We start from the raw sequence: 22,605 nt of genomic DNA, 5'->3' as shown, positions 1-22,605 counted from the left end.
TGGCTATAAAATTGATTAAATCAATGTAAATTATAGTATTGTAAGTCAAACATAATAAATTGTTAAGGAATTTAGAGATGAGCTGTCAGTTGTGAGGCAGGCAAACATAGTGAGGTGAATAGTGTTTTGAAACCAATCAAGCTGGTGTTTAAAACAACTGGGTCCATGGATAGGAGTATCAACAATGCTCTTGGAGCCCAGTGGGAAGTTGGTAAGAGATTGACAGTTTAAATATGGAGGAACATCAGCAACTGGGCTAACAGCATACTGCTATTTTCATTCCTGCTTTCTGGAATGGGAAGTATAGTACAGAATACAGTGACTTGTGCCATATTTTTTTCTTGATTAGACTTCTCTGACTGGAAGGCTATTTTTGAGCTGATTTGAAAACTACCCATTTTTTACTTGACTTGAAGACTACCCATAAATTAAACTGTTCCCAAATGCAATTGCCTATCTGTTAATACCCCAGATCCATTATTGTCATAGTATATCACTATTACAGGAACTACACTGGATACCAGTAATGTTTTCTGGTTTAATCCAAGATGTTTTATCTTCTAGAATTTGCACATTGTTTGGGACTTGGGTCTCCTGTTCCATTTTGAATAACTGATCCATTCAAACAGAAGCTTTTATATTAATATAGCTGGTGGGCGGGAACACCAAAGCAAACATATTCTCCATAGAAGATCCTACAGAGTTTGCCTATGGAGTCAAATAGGTTAGCGCAAGAGTTGTGAATATCCTTTTCCTTCATAATCTTCAAAAAAGGTGATGTATTCTGAATGATGGCATCTTCTGTACTGGCTTGTTTAATTTACTAGTATAATATTACTATTTGTATTCTTTTGGATACAGGTAATCCTTGACTTAGGGGACTCAGCGGCTCAATGGCTAAGATGCTGAGCTTGTCGATCAGTTCAGTGGTTCAAATCCCTAGCACTGCGTAATGGAGTGAGCTCCCATTATTTGTCCAAGCTTCTGCCAACCTAGCAGTTCGAAAGCATGTCAAAATGCAAGTAGAAAAATAGGGACCACCTTTGGTGGGAAGGTAACAGTGCTCTGTGTGCCTTCGCTGTTTAGTCATGCCAGCCACATGACCACGGAGACATCTTTGGACAGCACTGGCTCTTCAGCTTTGTAATGGAGATGAGCACCACACCCTAGAGCTGGAAATGACTAGCACATATGTGTGAGAAGAACCTTTACCTTTACTTTTAATCCTTGACTTATAATAGTTTATTTATTGACTGTTCAAAGTTACAACGGCACTAAAAAAAATGACTTCTGTCCATTTTTCACACCAATGACCATGGCAGTATCCCTATAGTCACATGATCAAAATTTAGACGCTTGGCACCTGCTAATTTTTATGACGGTTACATTTTCCTGGAATCATGTGGTCACCTTTGTGATCTTCTGATAAGCAAAGCCAATTGGGAAGCCAGATTCATTTAACAACTGTGTTACTAGTATTTTTTTTAGTATTTATTTGATTTGTCAATCACTTACAAGATACAGGAATAAGAATAAACATAGTTTTGAATACATGAGATAGATACTTATAAGAAAAATAAAAAGAAACAATAGGACAAGGGCGGTAGGCATGATTGGTGTGCTTATGCATGCCCCCTAGTAATATAACAGCTACAGTGATTCACTTAACAACTGTGTCAAGAAAGATGATAAAATGGGGCAAATGTTTCCCTTGGCAAAGAAATTGTGGGTCAGTTGTGGTTGTAAACCAGAAACTACTTGTACGATTTAAAATCAGTTGTGATTGAATTGATAGAAAAATTTCATAAACAAATAATATTGTGGTTATTTTCAGTGAACTGTGGCTAAATAAACCATCCCATTCATGCTATCCTTCCAACTCTCCCAAACCAGTTTTCATCTACTTCCTAAACCTCCAATGTATATGATATCTTGGTTGCAGCAAGTGATGTTCAGCTCTTTATTCAGTTGCTGACATTCAGAACTGGCAGACTTAAAACAAAGACTAACTGCGCAATAACACTCTGAAAAGGAAGGTTGCAGAGATCAAAAACAGATTATATTCCAACTTCTATTGCTACTCAGGAATGCTAACACCTGAACAGCTCCCACAGCAATGTTATTGTTGTCTATAATAACATTAAAATAATCACAAAAACAAATCCTTAGCAGGTGTATCATGAAATATAATTTCAATTCTGATGATATTAGCTCAGCAACATGCTCTTATTTTGCCAACAGAAGTGGTTTGAGGCATGATGAAATTTGTTCTTTTCTTTTTTTTAATATTTCATGAATTGGCTCAGTAAACAGTTCCTTTCATGTTTTATGGAAGGACTTTAAATGTTGAAATAACTGCCCTGTGTTAGCCTTCCCAGGGAGATAGGATACACAGTCAGATGAGCTAATACTTTATTGTAAGAATACATTAACAGAGTTTTGTAAGTTTGAAAGTTCAAATAATTCATCATCTCTTTTAAAGCCAGAGTAGTTGGGCAGCGTGCCTTCTGACTGTTTCTTTGCCCATTATGCAGCTGATGTCTCCTCTGACCTTTCCTTTTTCCCTATTCCCCCACCTCATCTCATTATATAATGTGCACTCATTTATTTTGGCATTGCTCACATTTATTTAGTGGACTACAGCAGTGGTCCCCAACTTTGCCATGTTGGCAGCCCTGCCTGGCATGGGGGGGCGGGGAAGCATGTGAGTGGCAGGAACAGCAGAGCACAACTCCATTGGTATGAGCGGCAGGTATGCACATGTGAGCTGAGGGTACTTGTACTTGTGTATGAAACTCCACTTGCATGAGCCGAGTGTGCTCATGCACAAAGTTACAATCATGTGAGCGGAGCTTTGTGTGTGAGCACAAGCACCCCTGCTCAAGCGTCCTCCACCACCAGTACAATTTTGCATGTGTGAGCAAGGGCCCACTCCTCACATGAGTGGAGCATCACACACACGTACGCTTACCCATTGTTCACATGGCCCAGTTTCAAACAGACCGTGGCCCAGTAGTGGGCCACATTCCAGGGGTTGGGAACACCTGGACTAAGGTAACTTTTACCCATCCTAATGACTTTCCAAAAGTGTCACCATGCTGGCAGGAGATGGTAGATTCTGTGCTCCAATAAATCTAAAAAACATTTTACATAGGGTGTAATCCACTTATGGAAATACAGGGGTGATAAGGAATACTTGGAGAGAACTGAGAATGGTGAGTATGATGCTTACCTTTGGATAAATAGCTTTATTTGATTGGTTGGTTGGTTGGTTGGTTGACTGAGAGTCTAATCAACTCCTAAATGACTTTGGGGGCTTACAACTAAAAACCATGTTATTAAAGTCAATATTGTACAAAACAATTACAAGAGAAAAATATAAAACAAATATCAATACAAAGCTAAAACTAAAACCAGAGAAAAATTGTGGGTACAAATCATCCTGTTCTCCAGGTATTTATTTATTCGATTTCTATAGCCACCCATCTCAGTCAAATACTTTGTGTTTTTATCATTGTTCTGAACTTAAAATCGGCTTTAAAAAGTACAATCTTATCTCACAACACTCCTTTTAAAGCTAAGCTAAATATTGAAACAGGAGCCTCTGTTTTCTAGTGCTACACAACAAAGAATATGTGAAGAAAGGTTAAAGTTAAATTTTACAGAAGTAATGATCATGCAATTCCCAAAGTGATAATAAAAAAAAATCCCCCTTCTTCCTTGAAGAATGAAGTGGGAAGTTCTATTCATTTTTTAAAATTAGTTTTAGTTAAACATCATTTTGCCATTTTCAAACAAAGCCCTGGGAAATCCAAACTGAACTGGATTATTGGAGATTCTCATTGCTAGTGATAGTTTTCAGAACGTCCCCAGAGATATCTCTCAGAGAGTTAATTCATGCATGGAGGTGATCTGGAGCCTTGATATTTATTTATAATTCAATACTTATGGGTTCCCCTCCCCCAAAAAGTTTATTGTATCTTGGCAGCTGTCTGTGCGTCCTTCCAAAATATACCTGTCAGCCATCCCAAGGTATGATACACTATTGAGCAGAAGTGTTTGATTAAAAAAAAAAACAGCTCAGGTTTGGGCAGAACATTAGCCTTCCTAAGATGATCTTTACCAGTTCAAAATAGCTATTGATCTTGCAGCTTTTTTCCCAATAAGGTAAAATAGTAATAATACTTCACAACTTGGGATTCTTTTATTTGGAGAGTAGCAGAAGCATGTATTGGACAGCTGCAAAATGCACCTATTTGGTTCTTGCCATTCTCACAGGCACAAGGAAAAGGCATTGGATAGGACTTGCAAAGCTTAGAGGCCGTAGTTTGAGCTCCTGCTTCATTATTATGCAGTTTTTACATCTCCTTAAATATGAAATTAGTATGAGCTAGGCAATGGAATAGTGGTTTTCTGTCTCCTTTTCCAGTCAATTACACATGTAAGGAAACAAGAAATGATACATAAATTTTCCATTATTTGTAAACTACAGTATTTTTAGGAGGATTCACAGTGTGATTTGGGAGAAGAGCTGAAGGTCATAAAAGAGGTAGCAGTGAAACAAAGGGATGGGGTGAACAAGATTATGGGGTTTTTTACTTGACAGCAAAGATTTTTTTTTTACTTTAATTGTGTTAGATCCCTAAATAGAGCCTTAAATTGTATGTTTTATGTTTCCTATTTCCTAAAGTTGGAAACTGTTGCCAGTTTGTTTGAATCAGAACTGATATTCAAAGCAGAGCTCAAAGCAGCAGGTCACCCACTCATGGACTTCAGAAGATACCGGAGATGGCCCAGGTAAAATGTGTTCCATAAAACTAATGAGCAAATCATGGGATAAAGTATATAAAGGAAAGGAAAGATCCACCATAACAGCTACTTGAACTTCAATAAGAGCACAAGCTTTGCAAGAAATGATCTAGATTTACCATTGGTCAAGCTTATTGTGATGATAATTATAAGAGAGGCCTGCCACAAAATGTTTAAGTCAGATACTTCCTTCCATTTCTCTTTTTCTTACTAGTTTGGGCCTACCAGCTGATGAATATACTACAGTATGTATGAGCTGTTTGGATTAGGGACCAATTTGTGCTTTTTAAAAAATGTTCTTTATTTTATTTTCACAAACTTCAAAATTAGTATTTCAAGGTTAGTAACTTCTATTTGTTTCTTAGTGGCACTCTTTTTGGCAGTATTTATCACTTGTGCCCCCCCCCCCCATTTAAAATTATAGGCAGAAAGAGAAATGTTTGTTCCAAGGGGTTTAAAAGCACTTAAACAAAATCACAGTTGTGTAAACGTTGCTCTTGATCTACTCTGTGCTTATAGAAAAAGAAATGATTCGGGGTGAGAGATGTCTTTAACTAAATGTCCATAGGGCTTTCAATGACAGCCTTTATCATTATTTCTCAATCTTGGCAAGTTGGGAGTTAAAATCTACACATCTTCAAGCTGCCAATGGGGTTGGCGGGAGAGTGCATAGAAATGCTTGTCAGAGTTGAAAACCTGTCGAGATAAGCTTCTCTCCTAGTTAAATGGGCAAGGAAATGATCTATGGCTGTACCGATTGCCATTAATAGCAATTAATTTCTGATTTCTTTGAGGTTTAGCCATTCAGGGAAAAAACAAAACAAATAGTAATTATATAGCCTAAGAACAAAATTTTTGAACACAAATAACAAGTTATTAACAGAAAATTTCCATCCCCTTTTCAGTCAAATTTACCAGCAGTTTGGGGGAGGAGAAACCCATGACAGTTACATGGAGATCAAATTGTTATAGATTTATAGCGTAGATAGAGCATTATTCAGAGGAATCCACAGGGAAGTCAAAATCAATGATTTCAAAGTAAAAAAGCCTCACCCCATCACACCCTCCTACAAAAATGGCAGATTTGACCCCCTTCCAACCCTTATGGATGCCAATGCTTTATTTCAATACTTCCAAGGAAAAAACTTTTGAATGTAGGCTGTCTTGAATGAGCTCTCCCAGCAGATGCCAATTCTTCTGTTCTTCAGCTGTATTCCAAACTCAGCAGCTGGCCTGCTAATTAATGAATCAAAATAATATACTATTTTGAAAACACTACATTGATTACCTGTATTTTCTGGACTCAGCTCAAATCAAGTCCAAAATAGCTCAGGCATGGCTATCTGACAAATGTAAACTTGCCCCTATGGAAAGATCTATAAGATAAATCTTCTGAAGAGACCCATGCTTATAGAAGTTCATGTATCAAAAGTGCTTTTTATTGCTCTCAAACTTTGGATTATATTCTTTTTGGACTAGAGGTTGGTTTATCTCTCTTTTTTCCCCCAAAATTGGTAAAATGGGTTGTTTATTGCAGAATGTACATTTTGCATCACATTTATTGGTGAACTAACCTCTGGGAATATCAGACAAACCAATGAGGGTGTGTTGAGGTTTTGCAAGTCACACTCTGGGGCTGTCAAATAGGTTGATTTCTGAATGTCTGGGATATATTCTGGGTAGGTTTTTGAATCTTAGCCATGGTATCAACAACACCTTCAGGAGTAGATGCAAGATTTATTCTGGTACTTTCCAAGCCTAGTCTTCCTCATCCACTTTTTCAAAATGTCAAGATAGCAGCCTTGATTAAAGCCTTGCCTGTTTTTTTATATGTGTTGCAAAAGTTTTGTTTGCATCATTGTGGCCACTATCTTGATTTTTTTTTAATCATATCCTAAATTCACAGGCAAACAGACACCACATATATAGTATCAGTGCATCTGCCTTTGCTTTCATCACTGCTACTTTTGATTCTCTTATGCTCTTTCTGTTCTTATATGGACAATATTTTTTTCAGCAAGACATAAACTTGTGTTTTTTATCTTACCCAGTATTACTCAAAAGTAATTTTATCAATAAAGCGTATTTTGTTTTTTTAAGTTGTTAAAATTATTTTTCAGTATGTGGTTGTTAGTATTATTTTGGTTTTACTGTTAATCGATTCCATAACAGAAGGATCCAATCCAATCCAATCCAATAACAAAATGCAATAACAATTGTGGAGGTTAACAGAATTGGAAATAAATCCATCCATATTTCAATATGCTTGGTTACAGTTTTTATGCTCCTTTCAATGCCAAATCAACTATTGGAAAAACTGTCCTCTGAAACCAACTAGATTTGGAAATGAAGGTAAACTGATGACATCCAGCAGTAACAGTAAGATTTCTGGTGGTAATACCAAAGATGAGACTGCATTTCCTTGTCACAGATTTTCTTGTACAATCTTGCAAGTTGTTGTCAAGATGTGCAGATTTTTATCACAATGTATACAGAGTGCCTCATATAAAGGTTCCAAAAATACATAAAATGCCTGTGTTTCCTAAGCTACTGTTACTAGTAAATACAATCCTAACTATTGTTCTTCTAGTTAAAATTTATAATACCGTTACAAAAAAATGGAAATAGCTAAATGTATTTCCCGTGGGTTTCTGGTTCCATGTGGTTGGAAATGGAAAATGCATGTTATATTTGGCTTTTCTCTTAAAATCCATGACGTTTGGAACATGCTTGGAATCTCAGACAGAAAATGACTAATGATCCTTACTATATATGTAAACTTTGCATACAGTAAAGATTCTAGAAAGAATGCAGAGAAGAGCAGTAAAGATGATTAGGGGACTAGAGATTAAAACATATAAAGAACGGCTGCTGGAATTGGGTTTAATGAATTGGGTCTAGTTTAATGAAAAGCAGGATTAGGGTGACATGATAGCTGTGTTCCATTATCTAAGGGGATGCCACAAGGGAGAGGAAATCAAGCTATTCTCCAAAGCACCTGAAGGCAGGACAAGAAGCAATGGATGGCAAGTTGGAAACTGATCAAGGAGAGATGCAATTTAGAACTAAGGAGAAATTTCCTGACAGTTAGAACAATTAATCAGTGGAGCAGCTTGCCTCCAGAAGTTGTGAATGCTCCAACACTAGAAATTTTTAAGAAGAGATTGGACAATCACTTGTCTAACATGGTGTAGGATTTCCTGCGTGAGCAGGGGGTTGGACTAGAAGACCTCCAAGGTCCCTTCCAACTCTGTAATTCTGTTATTAACTTCAATGTCTTTCTTTAAGAGGTAAGTGGTATAGGAAAAAGTTCTATTCTGCAACATGCTTGGCATTCACAGTTGGAGAAAAACAGTTCTGAGAAATAACATTTGTAGAAAAACAAATCAAATAAATTGATATCTTTTCCAAAAACCATTCTCCCACACAAATTATCTGAACTGCAATGTCTCTTGCTCCGCTGCAATGCTCTTTCTCTCTCCCTCCATCAAATCTGGACAATATTCCACCCAACTGTAGAGTAAATGTAGAAGAAATTTCTGGGAAGTTTTATTATTCTATTCAGACTTCAAGGAAATATGTTTTATGTTTTTATGGATTGTACAGTTTTGTAGGCTGTCAATTGTCCACAGGAGATAGGCAGATAATAAATTTGAATAATAGAATCCTTGGTGCTCTCTAACCATGGTTATTTGCTGCAGATGTTTTTCACATCAGGTGACATCTTCAGTGCCGAATGGAGTGGGATTTGCTTTCTTTCTTTTTATTGAATAAGTAAGTAAATGGAAATAAATAAATTCTCATTTTAAATTTTATCTTAAGATCACAAATCATCAGTTGTAAAATAGGTCAAATGTGTGGTGTTATAATATTCAGTGGTCATCCATTCTCACTGGAAAAAAATGAGACTTGGCCCTATGAGAAATGAAATATAAACAATACCAGGCACCTACATAACTTTTTTTTTTACTTTAACAGCCTGCTAAGGCAATCTATCTTTTCCAGATACATTGAATGTGAGTTAGAGAGAGGAGGATTTGAGGAGGAAAAACCATTGAGTCTCATAGGAACGGAATTGTTTAGTCCCAGTGTGCTCTTAAAATGCAGTTGTGGCGCTGTTCTATTTGTTTCTGCCTTATTAACATATTGATTAACCATCACTCTTGGAGGCTTCAAGTACTCTAGGAAAAAGAGCTTTTGTACAAACTGGCTTCATGCAGGAGTCTCAACCTAGCTAAGTCCAAGGATTTAAAAAAAGGTAAGAATTTTACTTGCTGGAAATTTTTTTGTTGTAAAGCATGAAGTATCATAATATAGTCATAGAAGATACTGTGATAAAAATGTTAGGTTTCTACACCCAGTCTACTGTACTTGCCAATACAGGGAATTAAGTTATAAAATTAATCTCTGAGTTTCTACTCTGAATAGTTATCTTAACTGATTGTTGCCTACTTCCTGCTTTTGCTCAATACTCCCATTCTCCACAAAGTGGTAAGATATGATCTGAGAAGCTATAGCTGCAGTATTAGAAATAAAATTGCTACGTTCACTGCTTTTGACAGTACACCTTGGAATTGACATCAGTGGCCTGCCTCTTGTTTGCTAAGCCAATAAGTCAATTTCTAGCAGATTTGTTACAAGTTAAACTATTGCACGTTTGTTCATATTTATTATTTCAAACCCAACATATACAACTACTTTTTAGAAGAGAGCAGAGAATCTTCTTTTATATATGAATATCTATAGAATATTTTTAAACCAAGCCTTCCTCTCTCACATACACACTCACACTCACACACACTATATGCCTGTATGTGTATCAATAACACACATACACACAGTAATGCAAATGGATTTAAACATTGATCCACTATCAGAACACCAACAAAAATGCAGCTTTTGTCAGGTATGGCAAAAATGTCACACACACACCCTTATTTTTTTGTAAGAAGATATGCAGGGTTTTTTAGCACCACCTACTGTTGTTCATAATAGGCTATTTTTCATTTAAAGCATTTTATTTAAAATATATGCAACACACAATTATGTATATTATTAAACAAAACTGCATCATACACAGTAAAGAGAAAGATCTTTTAGCTTTGTTTTAAAAACTAACACATGTATTGTTAGTATATATTACCAGCAGGGTGTAACTTATGATTCACAAGATGGGGTTTTTTTTGCTCATCATTAAACACCAACTTCATAGTATTTGCATAATTTTGATTTGGGAATGAATTTACAAGTTATTTTTACAAAAAACAGAGCATTTCTTCCAAGGAAGCCAAATATCCTATAGTAGTCATTCTGAAGACAAAAAAAAAAAAAAGCAATTTAGAGGACTCCCGTTTGTCTGGTTTTTGTGCATCTTGCTCAAGGATGGAAATTATTGGTAAGAGGAACAATAACTATCAGGGCTTGTACTAGCAATATCAAGTGATTACTTGCAGGAATGTCTTAATAGCAGTGGTACTTGGTACACCAAAGTCAAACTATCATCCTACTTTAACACAGTATTTTCCAGTGCTATCAACTCAAGTTGCCATTAAGTTCAAATGTGAAACTAAATGCTGTGTCATCATGTGAATCAGATTTTTGCATTCTTTAGATCCCTCACGCTATGTACCAACAGGTAGATACAAGTTTTCATTCTCAGGTTACGTAGTACTTATTGCATTATTTGACACTTTGGAAAGTAAGCGCCCTCAGATGTCAGTCAGAAAGCACTCAGCTACAAAGGTCCATGTGTTTTACTAATAACTTGCTGTGAAGAATTGAGAAGAATTTCTGACAAGTGCATGCAATCTAATGCTGACTTAAAAAAACAAGATAGGTTCAGACATGTTCCACATTTGTTCCTGTTTCTTTCCAGTCTTCATACAGGTAGTAATTAAAAAAAAAAGTTCACAGCAATGGTTCTGTCTTAGGCCCAGTACTCTTCAATATCTTCATTAACGACTTAGATGAGGGAATAGAAGGGGAATTTACCAAATTTTCAGATGATATTAAGCTGGCAGGAATAGCTAACACCCAAAAAGAGAGGCTCAGATGGAACTTGACAGACTAGAACACTGGGCCATATCTAATAAAATGAAATTAAGTATAGAGAAAAGTAAAGTCCTACACTTAGGCAAGAAAAACCATACATATAGACTAGGTAAAACAGGCTCAATTGCAGTAACTGTGAGAGGGATCTTGGAATCTTAGTGGACAACCAGCTAAATATGAGCCAGTAGTGTTCAGCAGCAGCCAAAAAAGCTAATGCAATCCTAAGTTGTATTAACAGAGGGATATAATCAAGATCAAGGGAAGTACTAATACCACTCTATAAAGCCTTAGTAAGGCCACACCTAGAGTACTGCATCCAGTTTTGGTCACCACATTATAAAAAGGATGTTGAGACTCTAGAAAAAGTACAGAGAAGAGCAACCAGGATGATAAGGGGACTGGAGGCTAAAACATACAACGAACGATTGCAGGAACTGGGCTTAGCTAGTCTAGTAAAGAAAAGAACCAGGGGAGACATGATAGTGGTCTTCCAATATTTGAGGGGCTGCCACAGGGAGGAAGGGGTCAAGCTATTTTCTAAAGCGCCTGTAGGCCAGACAAGGAATAATGGATGGAAACTGAACAAGGAGAGATTTAACCTGGAAACAAGGAGAAACTTTCTGACAGTGAGAACAATCAACCAATGGAACAGCTTGCCCTCGGAAGTTGTCGGAGCACCATCAGTTGAGACTTTCAAGAAGAAATTGGACTGCCATTTGTCAGAAATGGTGTAGGGTCTCCCACTTGGGTGGGGGGTTGGATTAGAATGACCTACAAGGTCCCTTCCAACTTCGATTATGTGTTATCATATAGCAACTTCTCATAGCATGTAAGCCAGCAATTACAGAAGCCAAGTTCTGAAAGTCTTTTATGGCCAATTGTAATGCAAGATCAGAGAAAAATAGAGTAAAAGCAAAGCATTCAAATGTGAACTCACTTTTAACAAACAAGATGGGATTATCGAGATGGTAAAGGAAATGTGACTGGAACTGAAAACATAAAAGAAGCAAGACATTTAATCCAAATGTGTTAATAGTCTTCTTTTCAAAAACATATTTCATCAGCTAATAGATTTGGATTCCAATATGATTTATATCTGTATGTCAGTTAATAATAGTTAATAGTGCATAAGAGGGCATGCATAAGCGCACCAATGTGCCTACCTGTTTATTATTTTGTCCTATTCTTTTTTTTCTTATTCGTATCCATTTCATGTATTCATAACTGTTTATACTTATACGTGTTATCTTATAATCACTTGACAAAATAAAAATAAATTTGAGATGAACATAGCTGCTTGTTTTACTATACCATATTTCATTCTATCTTCCATTAACAGAACAAAACAGCATCTTCAAAAGCCAAATTGATAATACAATCTTTTTTCAAGTTTACTGTTGATCTCTAGGAATCAGAAAATTCTAGTAGAATCTAGGAATCTAGCCTAGATATTTTGCAAAATAATAAACAGATTGTCCTATCCTCCTTCATGGCTCAAGTAGGTCTCCCTTTCTGAATAGTGAAAAAAATCTGCAAACTTCTTTAACACACATCTATTTGCTCATGACTGTTTTTCAAAATCATCTGTTTAAAACATGTGGACTTCAACTACCAGAACTCCCAAGCCAACTGGTGGAATTCTGAGAGTTGAAATCCACGTATCTTAACATTGGTAAATTTGAGAAACACGAACTTAGCTGATAATCCTTTTGTGGTCAGGAAATATACATCTTAAAATCACATTACCAAAGATATGAGTTCTGATGAGTAAATAATATTAAGTGAATTGCTATTTGTGAAATATATTCTAAACCAAGCAAAACAATGACAGTTGAATCCATAAACTAGACCATCTTAGAATAGTTTTAAGATTGTCTGAGTAATTTTCAAACTTTTCTTTTTCCATTGGATTTTTTTTCATTATTCATTATATAATACCTCATTCATTATGCATGGTTTTCCTGATTGTAGACCTATCCAATAGTATCTATTATTCTACTTGTTTATCAACTTTTCCTCATTCAGTGAGCTAAAATAGTTAAAAAAGAACACTAATGAAACGCAGATCATTGGACACTAATAAACTCTCTTCAATTTAGCTACTGTTTGGTTTCAAAAGTTTGCTGCATGGATCCATGGGTGTTTAACTATCCTGAATATAAAGAAGAAAGAATATAAAGAAAGGCACTTTAGTTTACTTAATACTGCTAATAAGCAGCATTAACAAGTTGTTTGTCCAAGCCATGTATTAGCTCGTGCTGCAATGAATGATCCAAAAACTAAGTATCAGTAGACAGTACTTGTTCTTGTATGGGGGGCAATGAGGAGATACAAATTTATAATGAAAAATTAATACATTTGAAAAATCCCAGAACGAAGTAATAGCAAATTCATATTATTGACAATAAAACAGACATGTCCATAAAAATCAGCAAAAATTGAGCTTCATTCAAGGTTTTAGAGTACTAGCATGGAATATCAATTCAAACTTGACACTTGTTCACTATTCGAAGCAAATAAAGACATTTTTAAAAAATGTCATTGCAACAGATTCAACATCCAGAACAACTTCGTTTTCATTAAACTTCCCCAATCAAGTTTCTTACTCTTTGTCTAGCAAAAATATGTTTGAAGGAGATGGGTCATTTTTGAAAATGAAATCAGCAAGGCTTCTAAAGTATCAGAGTAATGATGTTTTTTGATCCTATATGTATCTTCAAAATAAACTCTCAAGAGCATAGTTGCCAATATTTTGCCCAAAATCCATACACTGGAGGACAGGAGAAACTGGGGAAAAAGAGATGGGAAAGAAAGCCAAAGGAAATTATGAAAAGTAAATAAAACCTGACATTAAGTTGAAGAGAAAAAAATTGCCAGTCTTTAACTTGTCTGTATATTCTTTGGTTTAGGTGCTGACAAAAAAGTTATTTGATATACTCTTTTGGAATGGGTGAGACTGGAGTGTACAAACACCAAGGTTACTAAACCAAGACAAAGATGGTTTGATGCAACTTGTATATTTCCAACATTTAGAAGACAACCATGCTCACACTGAGAATATGTCAGGCTTATTTCTGTCTTTTTAGAAAAGCTAATTTCTTTGGATTAACTGTTACTGCAATACATTTTGCATCACACAATGTAATCCTTTCCGTACTCAAACAAGATTTCTATATTATTCAAGAAAAAGAATTGCTTGAATGCAGTTTAAACATTATTCAGTATAATTACAAACATGAACCTAGTTCACAGGCTAAAATTTTGAGTGTCGGCGATATATTAGTCTGAAAATGAATATAGTTCTGTCCTACACATGTGAGAACCTCTTCTTTTACAAATACTTAGACATGCAAGCGCTGCTTAAATTTCAGTTCTTAAAATCAATATTGTATGATTAACTTAGGGCATTCATTTTTTATTATTTCAGACCTAATGTGTTAAACATGAAGAAAAACAGTATGAGAAAAATATCTAGCAATAAGTCCAGTTGCATTGCACATGTTCTTTCCTCAGCAACACAGAGTTGTAACCTAAAAATTATTCTGTACAGCAATATCCACAATCCTAAAGATACAATGTACAATTTAACATTACAAATCAGAAGGCAAGCATGTTTGCTTATTGAAATTGTAGAAGGCAAGCATGTTTGCTTATTGTAATGTTGCAGCTATACATGTGTTATATTTTCAGAAAAATATGAAAAGCACAACTTTTAGAAAAATACAAACTCTAGCACTATGTACAGGTTTATACAAGGGATTTGTTTAACCTCAGATGCTGGTTGTTGTTGTCCCCAAAGCATGTCTTAAAATCTCTGTACTTGAGAAGAGGAATGGAGCCATCACATGCAACTATGTAAACAGTGCTAAATGAGTTTTGTACTTTGGAATAAACAATCGCAGGAACGCTGCAATTCAAAACCGTTGCTGCCTCCCTTTCATATACCAGGCAAGGGAGAATAAAATAGAAATGGAAAGATGATTTTATTGATGAAATGAAAAACTCTTAATTTTCTGATTACCTTGCTTTAAAAATAATTATAATAAGATTCAGTTGTTCTGTAATAGTACATTTTTGGACAGCAACTATTTTTAACCAAGCAAAAAAGGGAAAAAAATGTTCGGACAATGGATTCATTTAAAGTGCTGTCTTCCTGAAAGTGCAGCAGGGATTAATAAAAGAAAGGCTAAGTATTTGCCTAACATACCTAAAAATCTATTGCTTCCCTTTGGTCCCAGAGAAAGAACAAAAGGGTATTTGAGCTTCGGTCTATCACACCTCGGAAGCATAGATACACACATGCTAGTGCGTGTCAAAGCAATAAAAAAGTGTATATAGAGCTTGCATTGGTTCCTCCTTTCTTTCTCTTCTCCAAGGTTAACATTCATGACAACTCCCCTTATTCCTAACCAACTGCATGGAGAGCCAGGGGTTGTGAGAGGCATGGAAGATGTTTCTATCATCATAACATCTTTGATTCTCTTCTACCAACATTATTCAGAGCCTTAACTATATTTACTGCTTCATACTCAGTACAGACATAGTTGCTATTATCTACAGGTTTAAGCCATGCTCCCTTATTTATTGGCTCATTGTTCTCCCATGGCAGCCCTCTTGCAATCTTCTTCTAAGTGTGCCAGGATGAGCTGCCTTGGGTGCTACACACAACGGCGTAGACAGGCAGAATATAAATATAACTTTTACAAAAGCCTTACAGAGTAACCAGCATAGTCTTTATAAATTATGTGGTTATCCCAACCCAAATTACCTAGATGATGATGGTGGACATAAAGAATAATTGTCATTATTTGTATAATTAGACTAATATTGTTAAATAGTTATGGAGGTGATCTCAGTATCTTCAATATCTGGGCATATCCCCTTTTCTTTTCCTATCAATATGGGATCTTATCAGTCACTTGCAGAGATATATGTAATTTCACCTGTGCTTAAGTGAAGTTATTACCGTGTCTATTATTTCTATTTCAATTAGCACAGTCAATCTGCAAGATTTGAAGGCTTCATGACTCTGTATTTTGTTTTCCCATATATACAAAATCGGTTTTAATCTCTTATGTCTATACACTGCAGAATTTTCCCAAACTTTTTTTTAAGGTGATCTTTTTTTAAAAAAGAAAAAAGGTATTATTCACATTTGAGGAATTGAGGGATTTTAAAAAATGTTTTTGGTCAAGTTGCTAAAATACCTGTCATATCTTTCAACTGTATATTAAAAGAAGGTGTACTATGAAGCCCTTTCCCAATGTATGTTATAAATAACAAATTTAAATATATCCAAGAACACACGTATATTTGGAGAAAAAGATGTATGCCCTAGAAGGCACTGGGGTTAATATACATGCAAAAGCCAGCCTTTTTTCTCCTCGTTTTCTCTGCGAAACAAGTATCAACAACAAATGCACCAGTCTTATACAGTAGTCCATTTTTAAAAGTTGCTTTTTTAATTGCACAAAGCAGAGTGGTTGCATTCTCTCTAACAAGAAGAAGCTGCAAGTGTTGATATGACTAATTTCAGTGATGGATGGAAGTATGTTCAGAAAAGTTCAAGGTCTCCATTTGTTTAAGCAAACCAGACATTTGGATCTAGTCAAAGTTGTTCACAATCAACTTTGTTTTTTAAAACTTTGTTGGACTGACAACCTTTTCTGATCTTGGTCTCAGTTATGTCTGCTTCAGCCTCTGTTCTAATTCATGTTGCTGCTTAATCAATCGTTCTATTTCGGTTCCAAGAGTTTGTAGGTTATCCTTTGAAGAAAAAAGACAGAAATTAATTGTTAGCAGAGCTTCCAATATTTAAATTCAAATAGAGCTATCTAGACTTTCAGAATTTATTTAAGCATATTATCTGAACTAGCATATATGCGTAAGATACAACAAGATGTATTAACTTACGTCCTGCATTTTTAATTCATGCAAAACTGCTGAATTAACCGTGATAATCCTAATTTGTTCTACATTTCTGATTCAAGAATTCAATCTCTATTATTTAAAACATTCCTTTAAAAAGAAGCAATCTCTTATTTAAATTTTGTTGAAATCATCACCAACAAAATAAAATATTTCAGATGCCTTAACAGTACTATATTATTATGGAATAGTACAGAATACTATATATTTTAAAAAAGCAAATTTAAAATGACAACATCAAGCAAAAGAAAACCTGATTAAAGCTGATTTAATTTATTTGAATTTCTTACTTTCCTAGTCAAATCTAAGTTCTTAATTTATTCATATAAAGACTTATATGAAAAGGTTCAGCATCAATCGGATAATACTTTTTCATATGTTCCTTTGGAATTAATGAGTGGGATTCTGGTTCTTATTTCAATTAGTTATTTCAATTAGTTAGAAAGTAAAAAATGTAATGGCTAGAGCCATAACCTTTTAAACTAAAACACTAATCTCTTCAATACTAACATTTATTTTTTTTATTTATCATTTGTCTTCTATGCCATCACCTTGCCAAGGAGATTCTAGCAGGCTTATAGTCATACAATTAAAATACCATATAAAACATTAAAATAATAAATAAGAACCGGGCTCTGAAAACTGTAAAAATATATTGAGAAACTTTCATTTTCCAGTCAGGCTTTGAAATAGACATTTTGGCCTTAAATCTAGTGAGTCGTGAGAAGATTTGTTTAAGTACAGATTAGTCCTAAAAGATGAACTCCCATTTGTACTATCCTAGTTGGTGACTACGGAATTGGCCTACTTTTATCCTTGCTCTCTTTTTAAAACTTCTAGTTCTAACAGGAGTAAAATTGTCCAAACTTGTTGACATTGCCGTGGGCCCTGTATGTTAACAGAGAGATTTGTGGCCAGTGCTTCAAGGACAACATTGCCTTAGAATACCTGTTACCAGCAGAAATAATGGGTGAGGAGTTTCTCACATGTACATTTAAAGTCTCCACAATAAAATTCTATTTCCCCAACAGAGTCCTTGTGTTCCTGAAGGGAAATCCCCATCTTTCCTAACCAGAAAGACACATCTGAGAGGCTTCAGTTTTAGGATAAATAAGATTCCTTCTTTTGTTAAACATCTCATACAATAATTTAATTATATATTTATTTCATTTTGCTTAAAGCAACAATATACCCAAAGTTAAAACCATTCTCCTAACTGTTCTGAAAACTACTTCCCAGTGTGTTTAGAGTAAAAACCCTAATTCTAATCAAATTTCTTTTACTGTAGCTTTAGTCTTTTTTTCTTAATGGAAATTGCTATACAAACCCATTGTTCATTTTCCTGCATAGTCCCTATTGTAATCTTCACTGTCCTACAATTTTAAAACTACTGTGAAACAGTGCACAGTATTTTATTAAGTGTATCGTGGGACATTGTTTTAATACTCACTTTTAAGGTAATGTTTTTCAATAAGGTATCCTCCAGGACTGCCTGAAGTTTCCTGTTTATCTCCAGAGAGAGTTCTAATGTGAGTCCGCTGTCTGCTGGGTGTGATGTATAGAGAGAGGCCATGATCCCACCTCGCCGACTTAAATGTACTTTATTGAAATCCGATGCTTCAGATGAAAGTGTGCCAGCTTCTTCCCGCAAAATGTAACTCTGGATTATTCTGCAAAAAAACCCGAAGTAGCGTAAGACAATGTCACAGAAAAGTTTGGCCCTCCTAGGAAGGTTCTGATTCATTTGCATTGCTCTTAGCCTTAACTAACAAAATCCATTTATTACGCTTTACCCAGAGCACAATTCTTGAAAATGTCAAGAATGGGAACTGTAATTTTGGAAGAATGGATTAGGCTGTTATTTATCCCTGGGCAACCACTACTGATTAAAGAAAATGGAACTCTGTATACATGCTTATGGAATTCAACTCTCTATCCCAAATGAGAAACAAGGATATGTTTAACATAAGACACAGTGACATACTTTGTGGATGTAATGGCTTACAAACCAGACAGATTGAGTTCACAGATAGTCCTAAACCAAATCAAAGGATACCACAGGCTAAAGTGGCTCAGGGCAATGCATGAACCTAGACACTGAACCTTAAAAGTTTTGCACCACACGGATGCAACTTTTTGGGCAGGTTGCATGGTCCAGTATGCCAAAGGATTAACAGAAAGCTTTCTATAATATATATGTTAAAATGTAATGTGTGAACTGCCATAATATCATTCATTTACTTTTTCTTTGTTCAGCATCTTTATATATTCAAATTACCTCTGCTCAACCATTTCTTGGGTCATTTCTTTTCTCCTAACTTGAACTAGATCACCCTTATGCAATTTCAGAACACTTGCAATTCCCTGGGGTCTTCACACTTGATATACAGTTCATGCAAACTCCAGTAACTTAATCATAGCTAGTCAATGGCAAGCAAAGAATATGAAACTCTCAAAAAATGTATCTTTTCAGTCAAAAATATATAAAACTAAGGAATAAGTTTGTGCCTAAGTTATACTTCCAGAATTACCATTAATATACAAAGCTGATTTGTAAAAAATGTCTTATGTGATCATTTCTACCAAAAATCATTTACCAGTAGTAGCTCCAGATGGCAAGAGCTAGTTCAGTGTTCTGTTTGCAAATGACAAAATATCACCACAGAGCTAATTCGGTAAATTCTTAGAAACTTTTCCATATTGGATATTGTTTTAAGTATCAGAACTTTGTACCATGTGAGTTTCAATTAACAGTTACAAAGTTAGAGATTTGTAATGATATATTCTGCCAGGGTACATACTGAATATTTCATTGCAATTACGTGCAGCCACACAATTACTTCAGAATATTGAATGGCAGAGTTAACACAAATATTTTTATATGAACTTGAAGAGCTTTAGCTCTAAACTAAGCCATTGAAAGCACAGAGCAGGAATAAATTCAAGCTAATGACTTTCTAGCTAGTAATTACTTTTGATTCAGTTTATTATGGACTATTTTCAGAATCCATTACATACCTTTTCATAATAGCACTGACTATGTTATATACATCAAAACATAAAGGTTATATTTCTACAGTTTAGTCATCATTGCTATCTTCATTTAATTTCAGAGCAAGTTCCATTTATTATTAACAGTGTCTTTTTACTGAATTCATATATAAGGCTGGGAAATGGAAATTTCCTTTTTATAGTATATGTGTCTTTTTCCTTATTCAATAAACAGTGAAATACCTGGAGCTATTTGGAAAAAGGATACCACTATTTGAACTTTTACTTCCCAAATGTGCTGTGGGCAATACTAGGATTTTTGTGTGCCTTTTTATTTTCCTAGCTAATGAGAAGTACATACTTGGTTTTTTTCCGGATTTCTTCCACTAGTTGTTTGATATGATCCTCCATGAACTCCATCTTTTCATTTTTTCGAGCATGTGCTTTCTGCAGTCTTACTATCCGCTCAATCAAGACAGTTTTGTCCACTTCAGGGAAATGATCAACTACTACTGAAGAGCCAGTGTTTTCTGGTGAACGATCTTCATTGCTGCTCCGAGCATTAAGGGACCCTGCCAAACCAAGTGCATATTAATTGGATGGTCCAGTTTTAAGAAAAATCTCCCTCCTCCCACCTATCCCTTCGATTCTTCCCCTCCCCCCCACGTGTGTATCTTCAGAAGTTCCTGTTTTGTCTCTGTTCAGAAAGTAACAGCATTCATTAAATTTGCAGTTCTTTAAATAGAATTAATTTTGGGAAGAAAAATAAAAAAGAGTTGGAAATAGCAGCCAAAACCACTTTGAACTTCAAGGTGAATATTTGATACCAGTTATAGATTACACAGATTACTGGAAAGTTCAACACCAAGAACTAATACTTTATTTTTAGCTTGAAAGTTTTATAGAAAAAATAAATTTTAAAGCAACAGGGTCAACCTGTATTGCATAAACTGAGTCTTCATTTGTGTATATTCAACTTTTCAGACAGTAGTTTTAAATCACCAAAATCTTATTCAGATGAATTTAAAAAAACCCTTAGAGATGAAAGATCAAAATCTTCAAGGATTACTTAGGTTTTCCACCTCACAGAGCCACAACTACATTTCATGCAGAATTCGCAAACTAAGCCGGTTTTTAAAGACCTCCCTGACTCCCATTTGTTCTGTTTGTGTATTCATTTTGCAATAAAGAACATATGGGTCTCATTTTTTGTGGAACTCTTGGGCAGAATGACCGAGATATGGAAATCAGAAAGAAACAAAAGAACATTAAATGTCAGCAAAAGAAGAAAAAAGAATCTTATGACATCCAGAAATTGCTTGGGTATGAAATCGCCTACAGATAAAATGAAGATGGTATTCTTAAAAAACTGAAAATATAGCAGAGTCAGCTTGTGCTACCCTTAAAATATCAGCAATGGTATGTCAGTAATTGCATAAAGTAATGGGGATCTCAGCAGGGAAGCTCACATATTACAGTTTTTGTTGGCTAAAAATTAGCTAGGATTGGAAAATTCATCACAACAATGTGTAGGTGAATCAAGTATAGAAAATTGAAGTGTACAAATGGCATATAAGTATAATACATTATATACATAAGCAATTTTGAAATGATTTGCATTTACCACTTCGACTTAAAGTATTGTCATTTATTAATACATTCTTATAGCTATACAGTACACAAGTTTCAAAATTTGCCTAAGTTTATCCCACAAGATATTAGCATGAAATTATTCCGGATCTGGAAGATCATGGAAACATTATGCTTTCAGGGAAAAATCAAGACAGGTAGTTACTGCTAATTTTGGGATTGGGCTTCATAAGAAATTCAACATTTACGTATTCAAGTATGCATGCCATGAACCGTAAGAAATTTTTAACAATTGCTGGGGAAGAATGTATCCTTCATGGCAGACTTCTCAGCTGTAGCTTATTTTATTAGCATTAGCATAGCTTTGTTTCTTCACAAACCCAGAAAAATAACTCACCTGATGAGCTGGAACGACTCCCCATGCTGCTAACTTCTTTATCACAACTGCCATTTTCAAGGTTATCCAATTTTCTTCGTGCTAATGAAACAAAACATAAGATCTTTGATGCAAAGCTGATATTTAATTCATAGGTCAAATAAATACCACAGTAGCCAATGTTTGAGAAATGTTAACCTTGCTGAAGCTGCTTGGTGAGATCTTTAAGATTTGCAGCATGCTTTCGCTTCTGCGTCATGAGTTCATCTTTTAATTCCTCTGCCTTGGTGTTCAAGTCTGCAAATGATTTCTGTTGAGATGCTAATTCCATCTCCAGCATCTGGACCTTGTTTCTGTGGAGATCATCTTCTTTCTTCAACTTATTTTCCTGAAAAATGACATATAATCAGCATTTCCTTTCCAGGTATTTCATATAATTTAAACTACTGTTTTTTAAAAATAATAATAAAAGAGATTCAAGACCAACTTGCAAAGTTTGGTCTGCTAAATGATTTGTCTGGTTCGTCCTACTCAATTTGTTCCAGGCCAATAGATTGTCCCTTGAGGTTTGCTTGTTTTTTAGCAACATGGATTTATCATGAAAAGCAGAAAATAAGCATAATTGTTATGTAGAAATTTAACCTTTAGAGGGTGGTTCAGGAATGACTAATTCATTTTAATAAGGATTTCAGTATGGGCTGTAGAACAGAAAACATTCATACTAAATTAAGCAATAAGACAGAATAAAATAAGACTCTTTTAAACCAATGTTGGACAAAATTACTAAACGCTATATAGAATAAAATTTATTTGCTGCTTCCTTTTAAAGTCATTTAAAGCGATAATCTCCCATGGTAAGA

General features: G+C 35.1%; 1 protein-coding gene across 1 annotated transcript in view; it reads right to left on the bottom strand.

Moving 5' to 3' along the window:
• Nucleotides 1–16,299: 16,299 nt before the first annotated feature.
• Nucleotides 16,300–22,605, bottom strand: part of CCDC186 (coiled-coil domain containing 186) — a 33,902-nt gene continuing 27,596 nt past the window's right edge. The window contains exons 12-16 of the mRNA XM_026704815.2: nt 21,944–22,133; nt 21,767–21,847; nt 20,141–20,351; nt 18,239–18,458; nt 16,300–16,626 (exon numbers count right to left, since the gene is read on the bottom strand). Of these exons, the coding sequence (XP_026560600.2) occupies nt 16,543–16,626; nt 18,239–18,458; nt 20,141–20,351; nt 21,767–21,847; nt 21,944–22,133 (786 nt within the window). The 3' untranslated portion in view covers nt 16,300–16,542. The remainder of the gene's footprint in view (nt 16,627–18,238; nt 18,459–20,140; nt 20,352–21,766; nt 21,848–21,943; nt 22,134–22,605) is intronic.

Source organism: Pseudonaja textilis, chromosome 4, assembly GCF_049901715.1.
Source record: "Pseudonaja textilis isolate UNSWEBS1 chromosome 4, rPseTex1.2, whole genome shotgun sequence".
Lineage (NCBI taxonomy): Eukaryota > Metazoa > Chordata > Lepidosauria > Squamata > Elapidae > Pseudonaja > Pseudonaja textilis.
The sequence above is the reverse complement of the archived record's forward strand: the minus strand, read 5'-3'. Positions and strand labels throughout refer to the sequence as shown.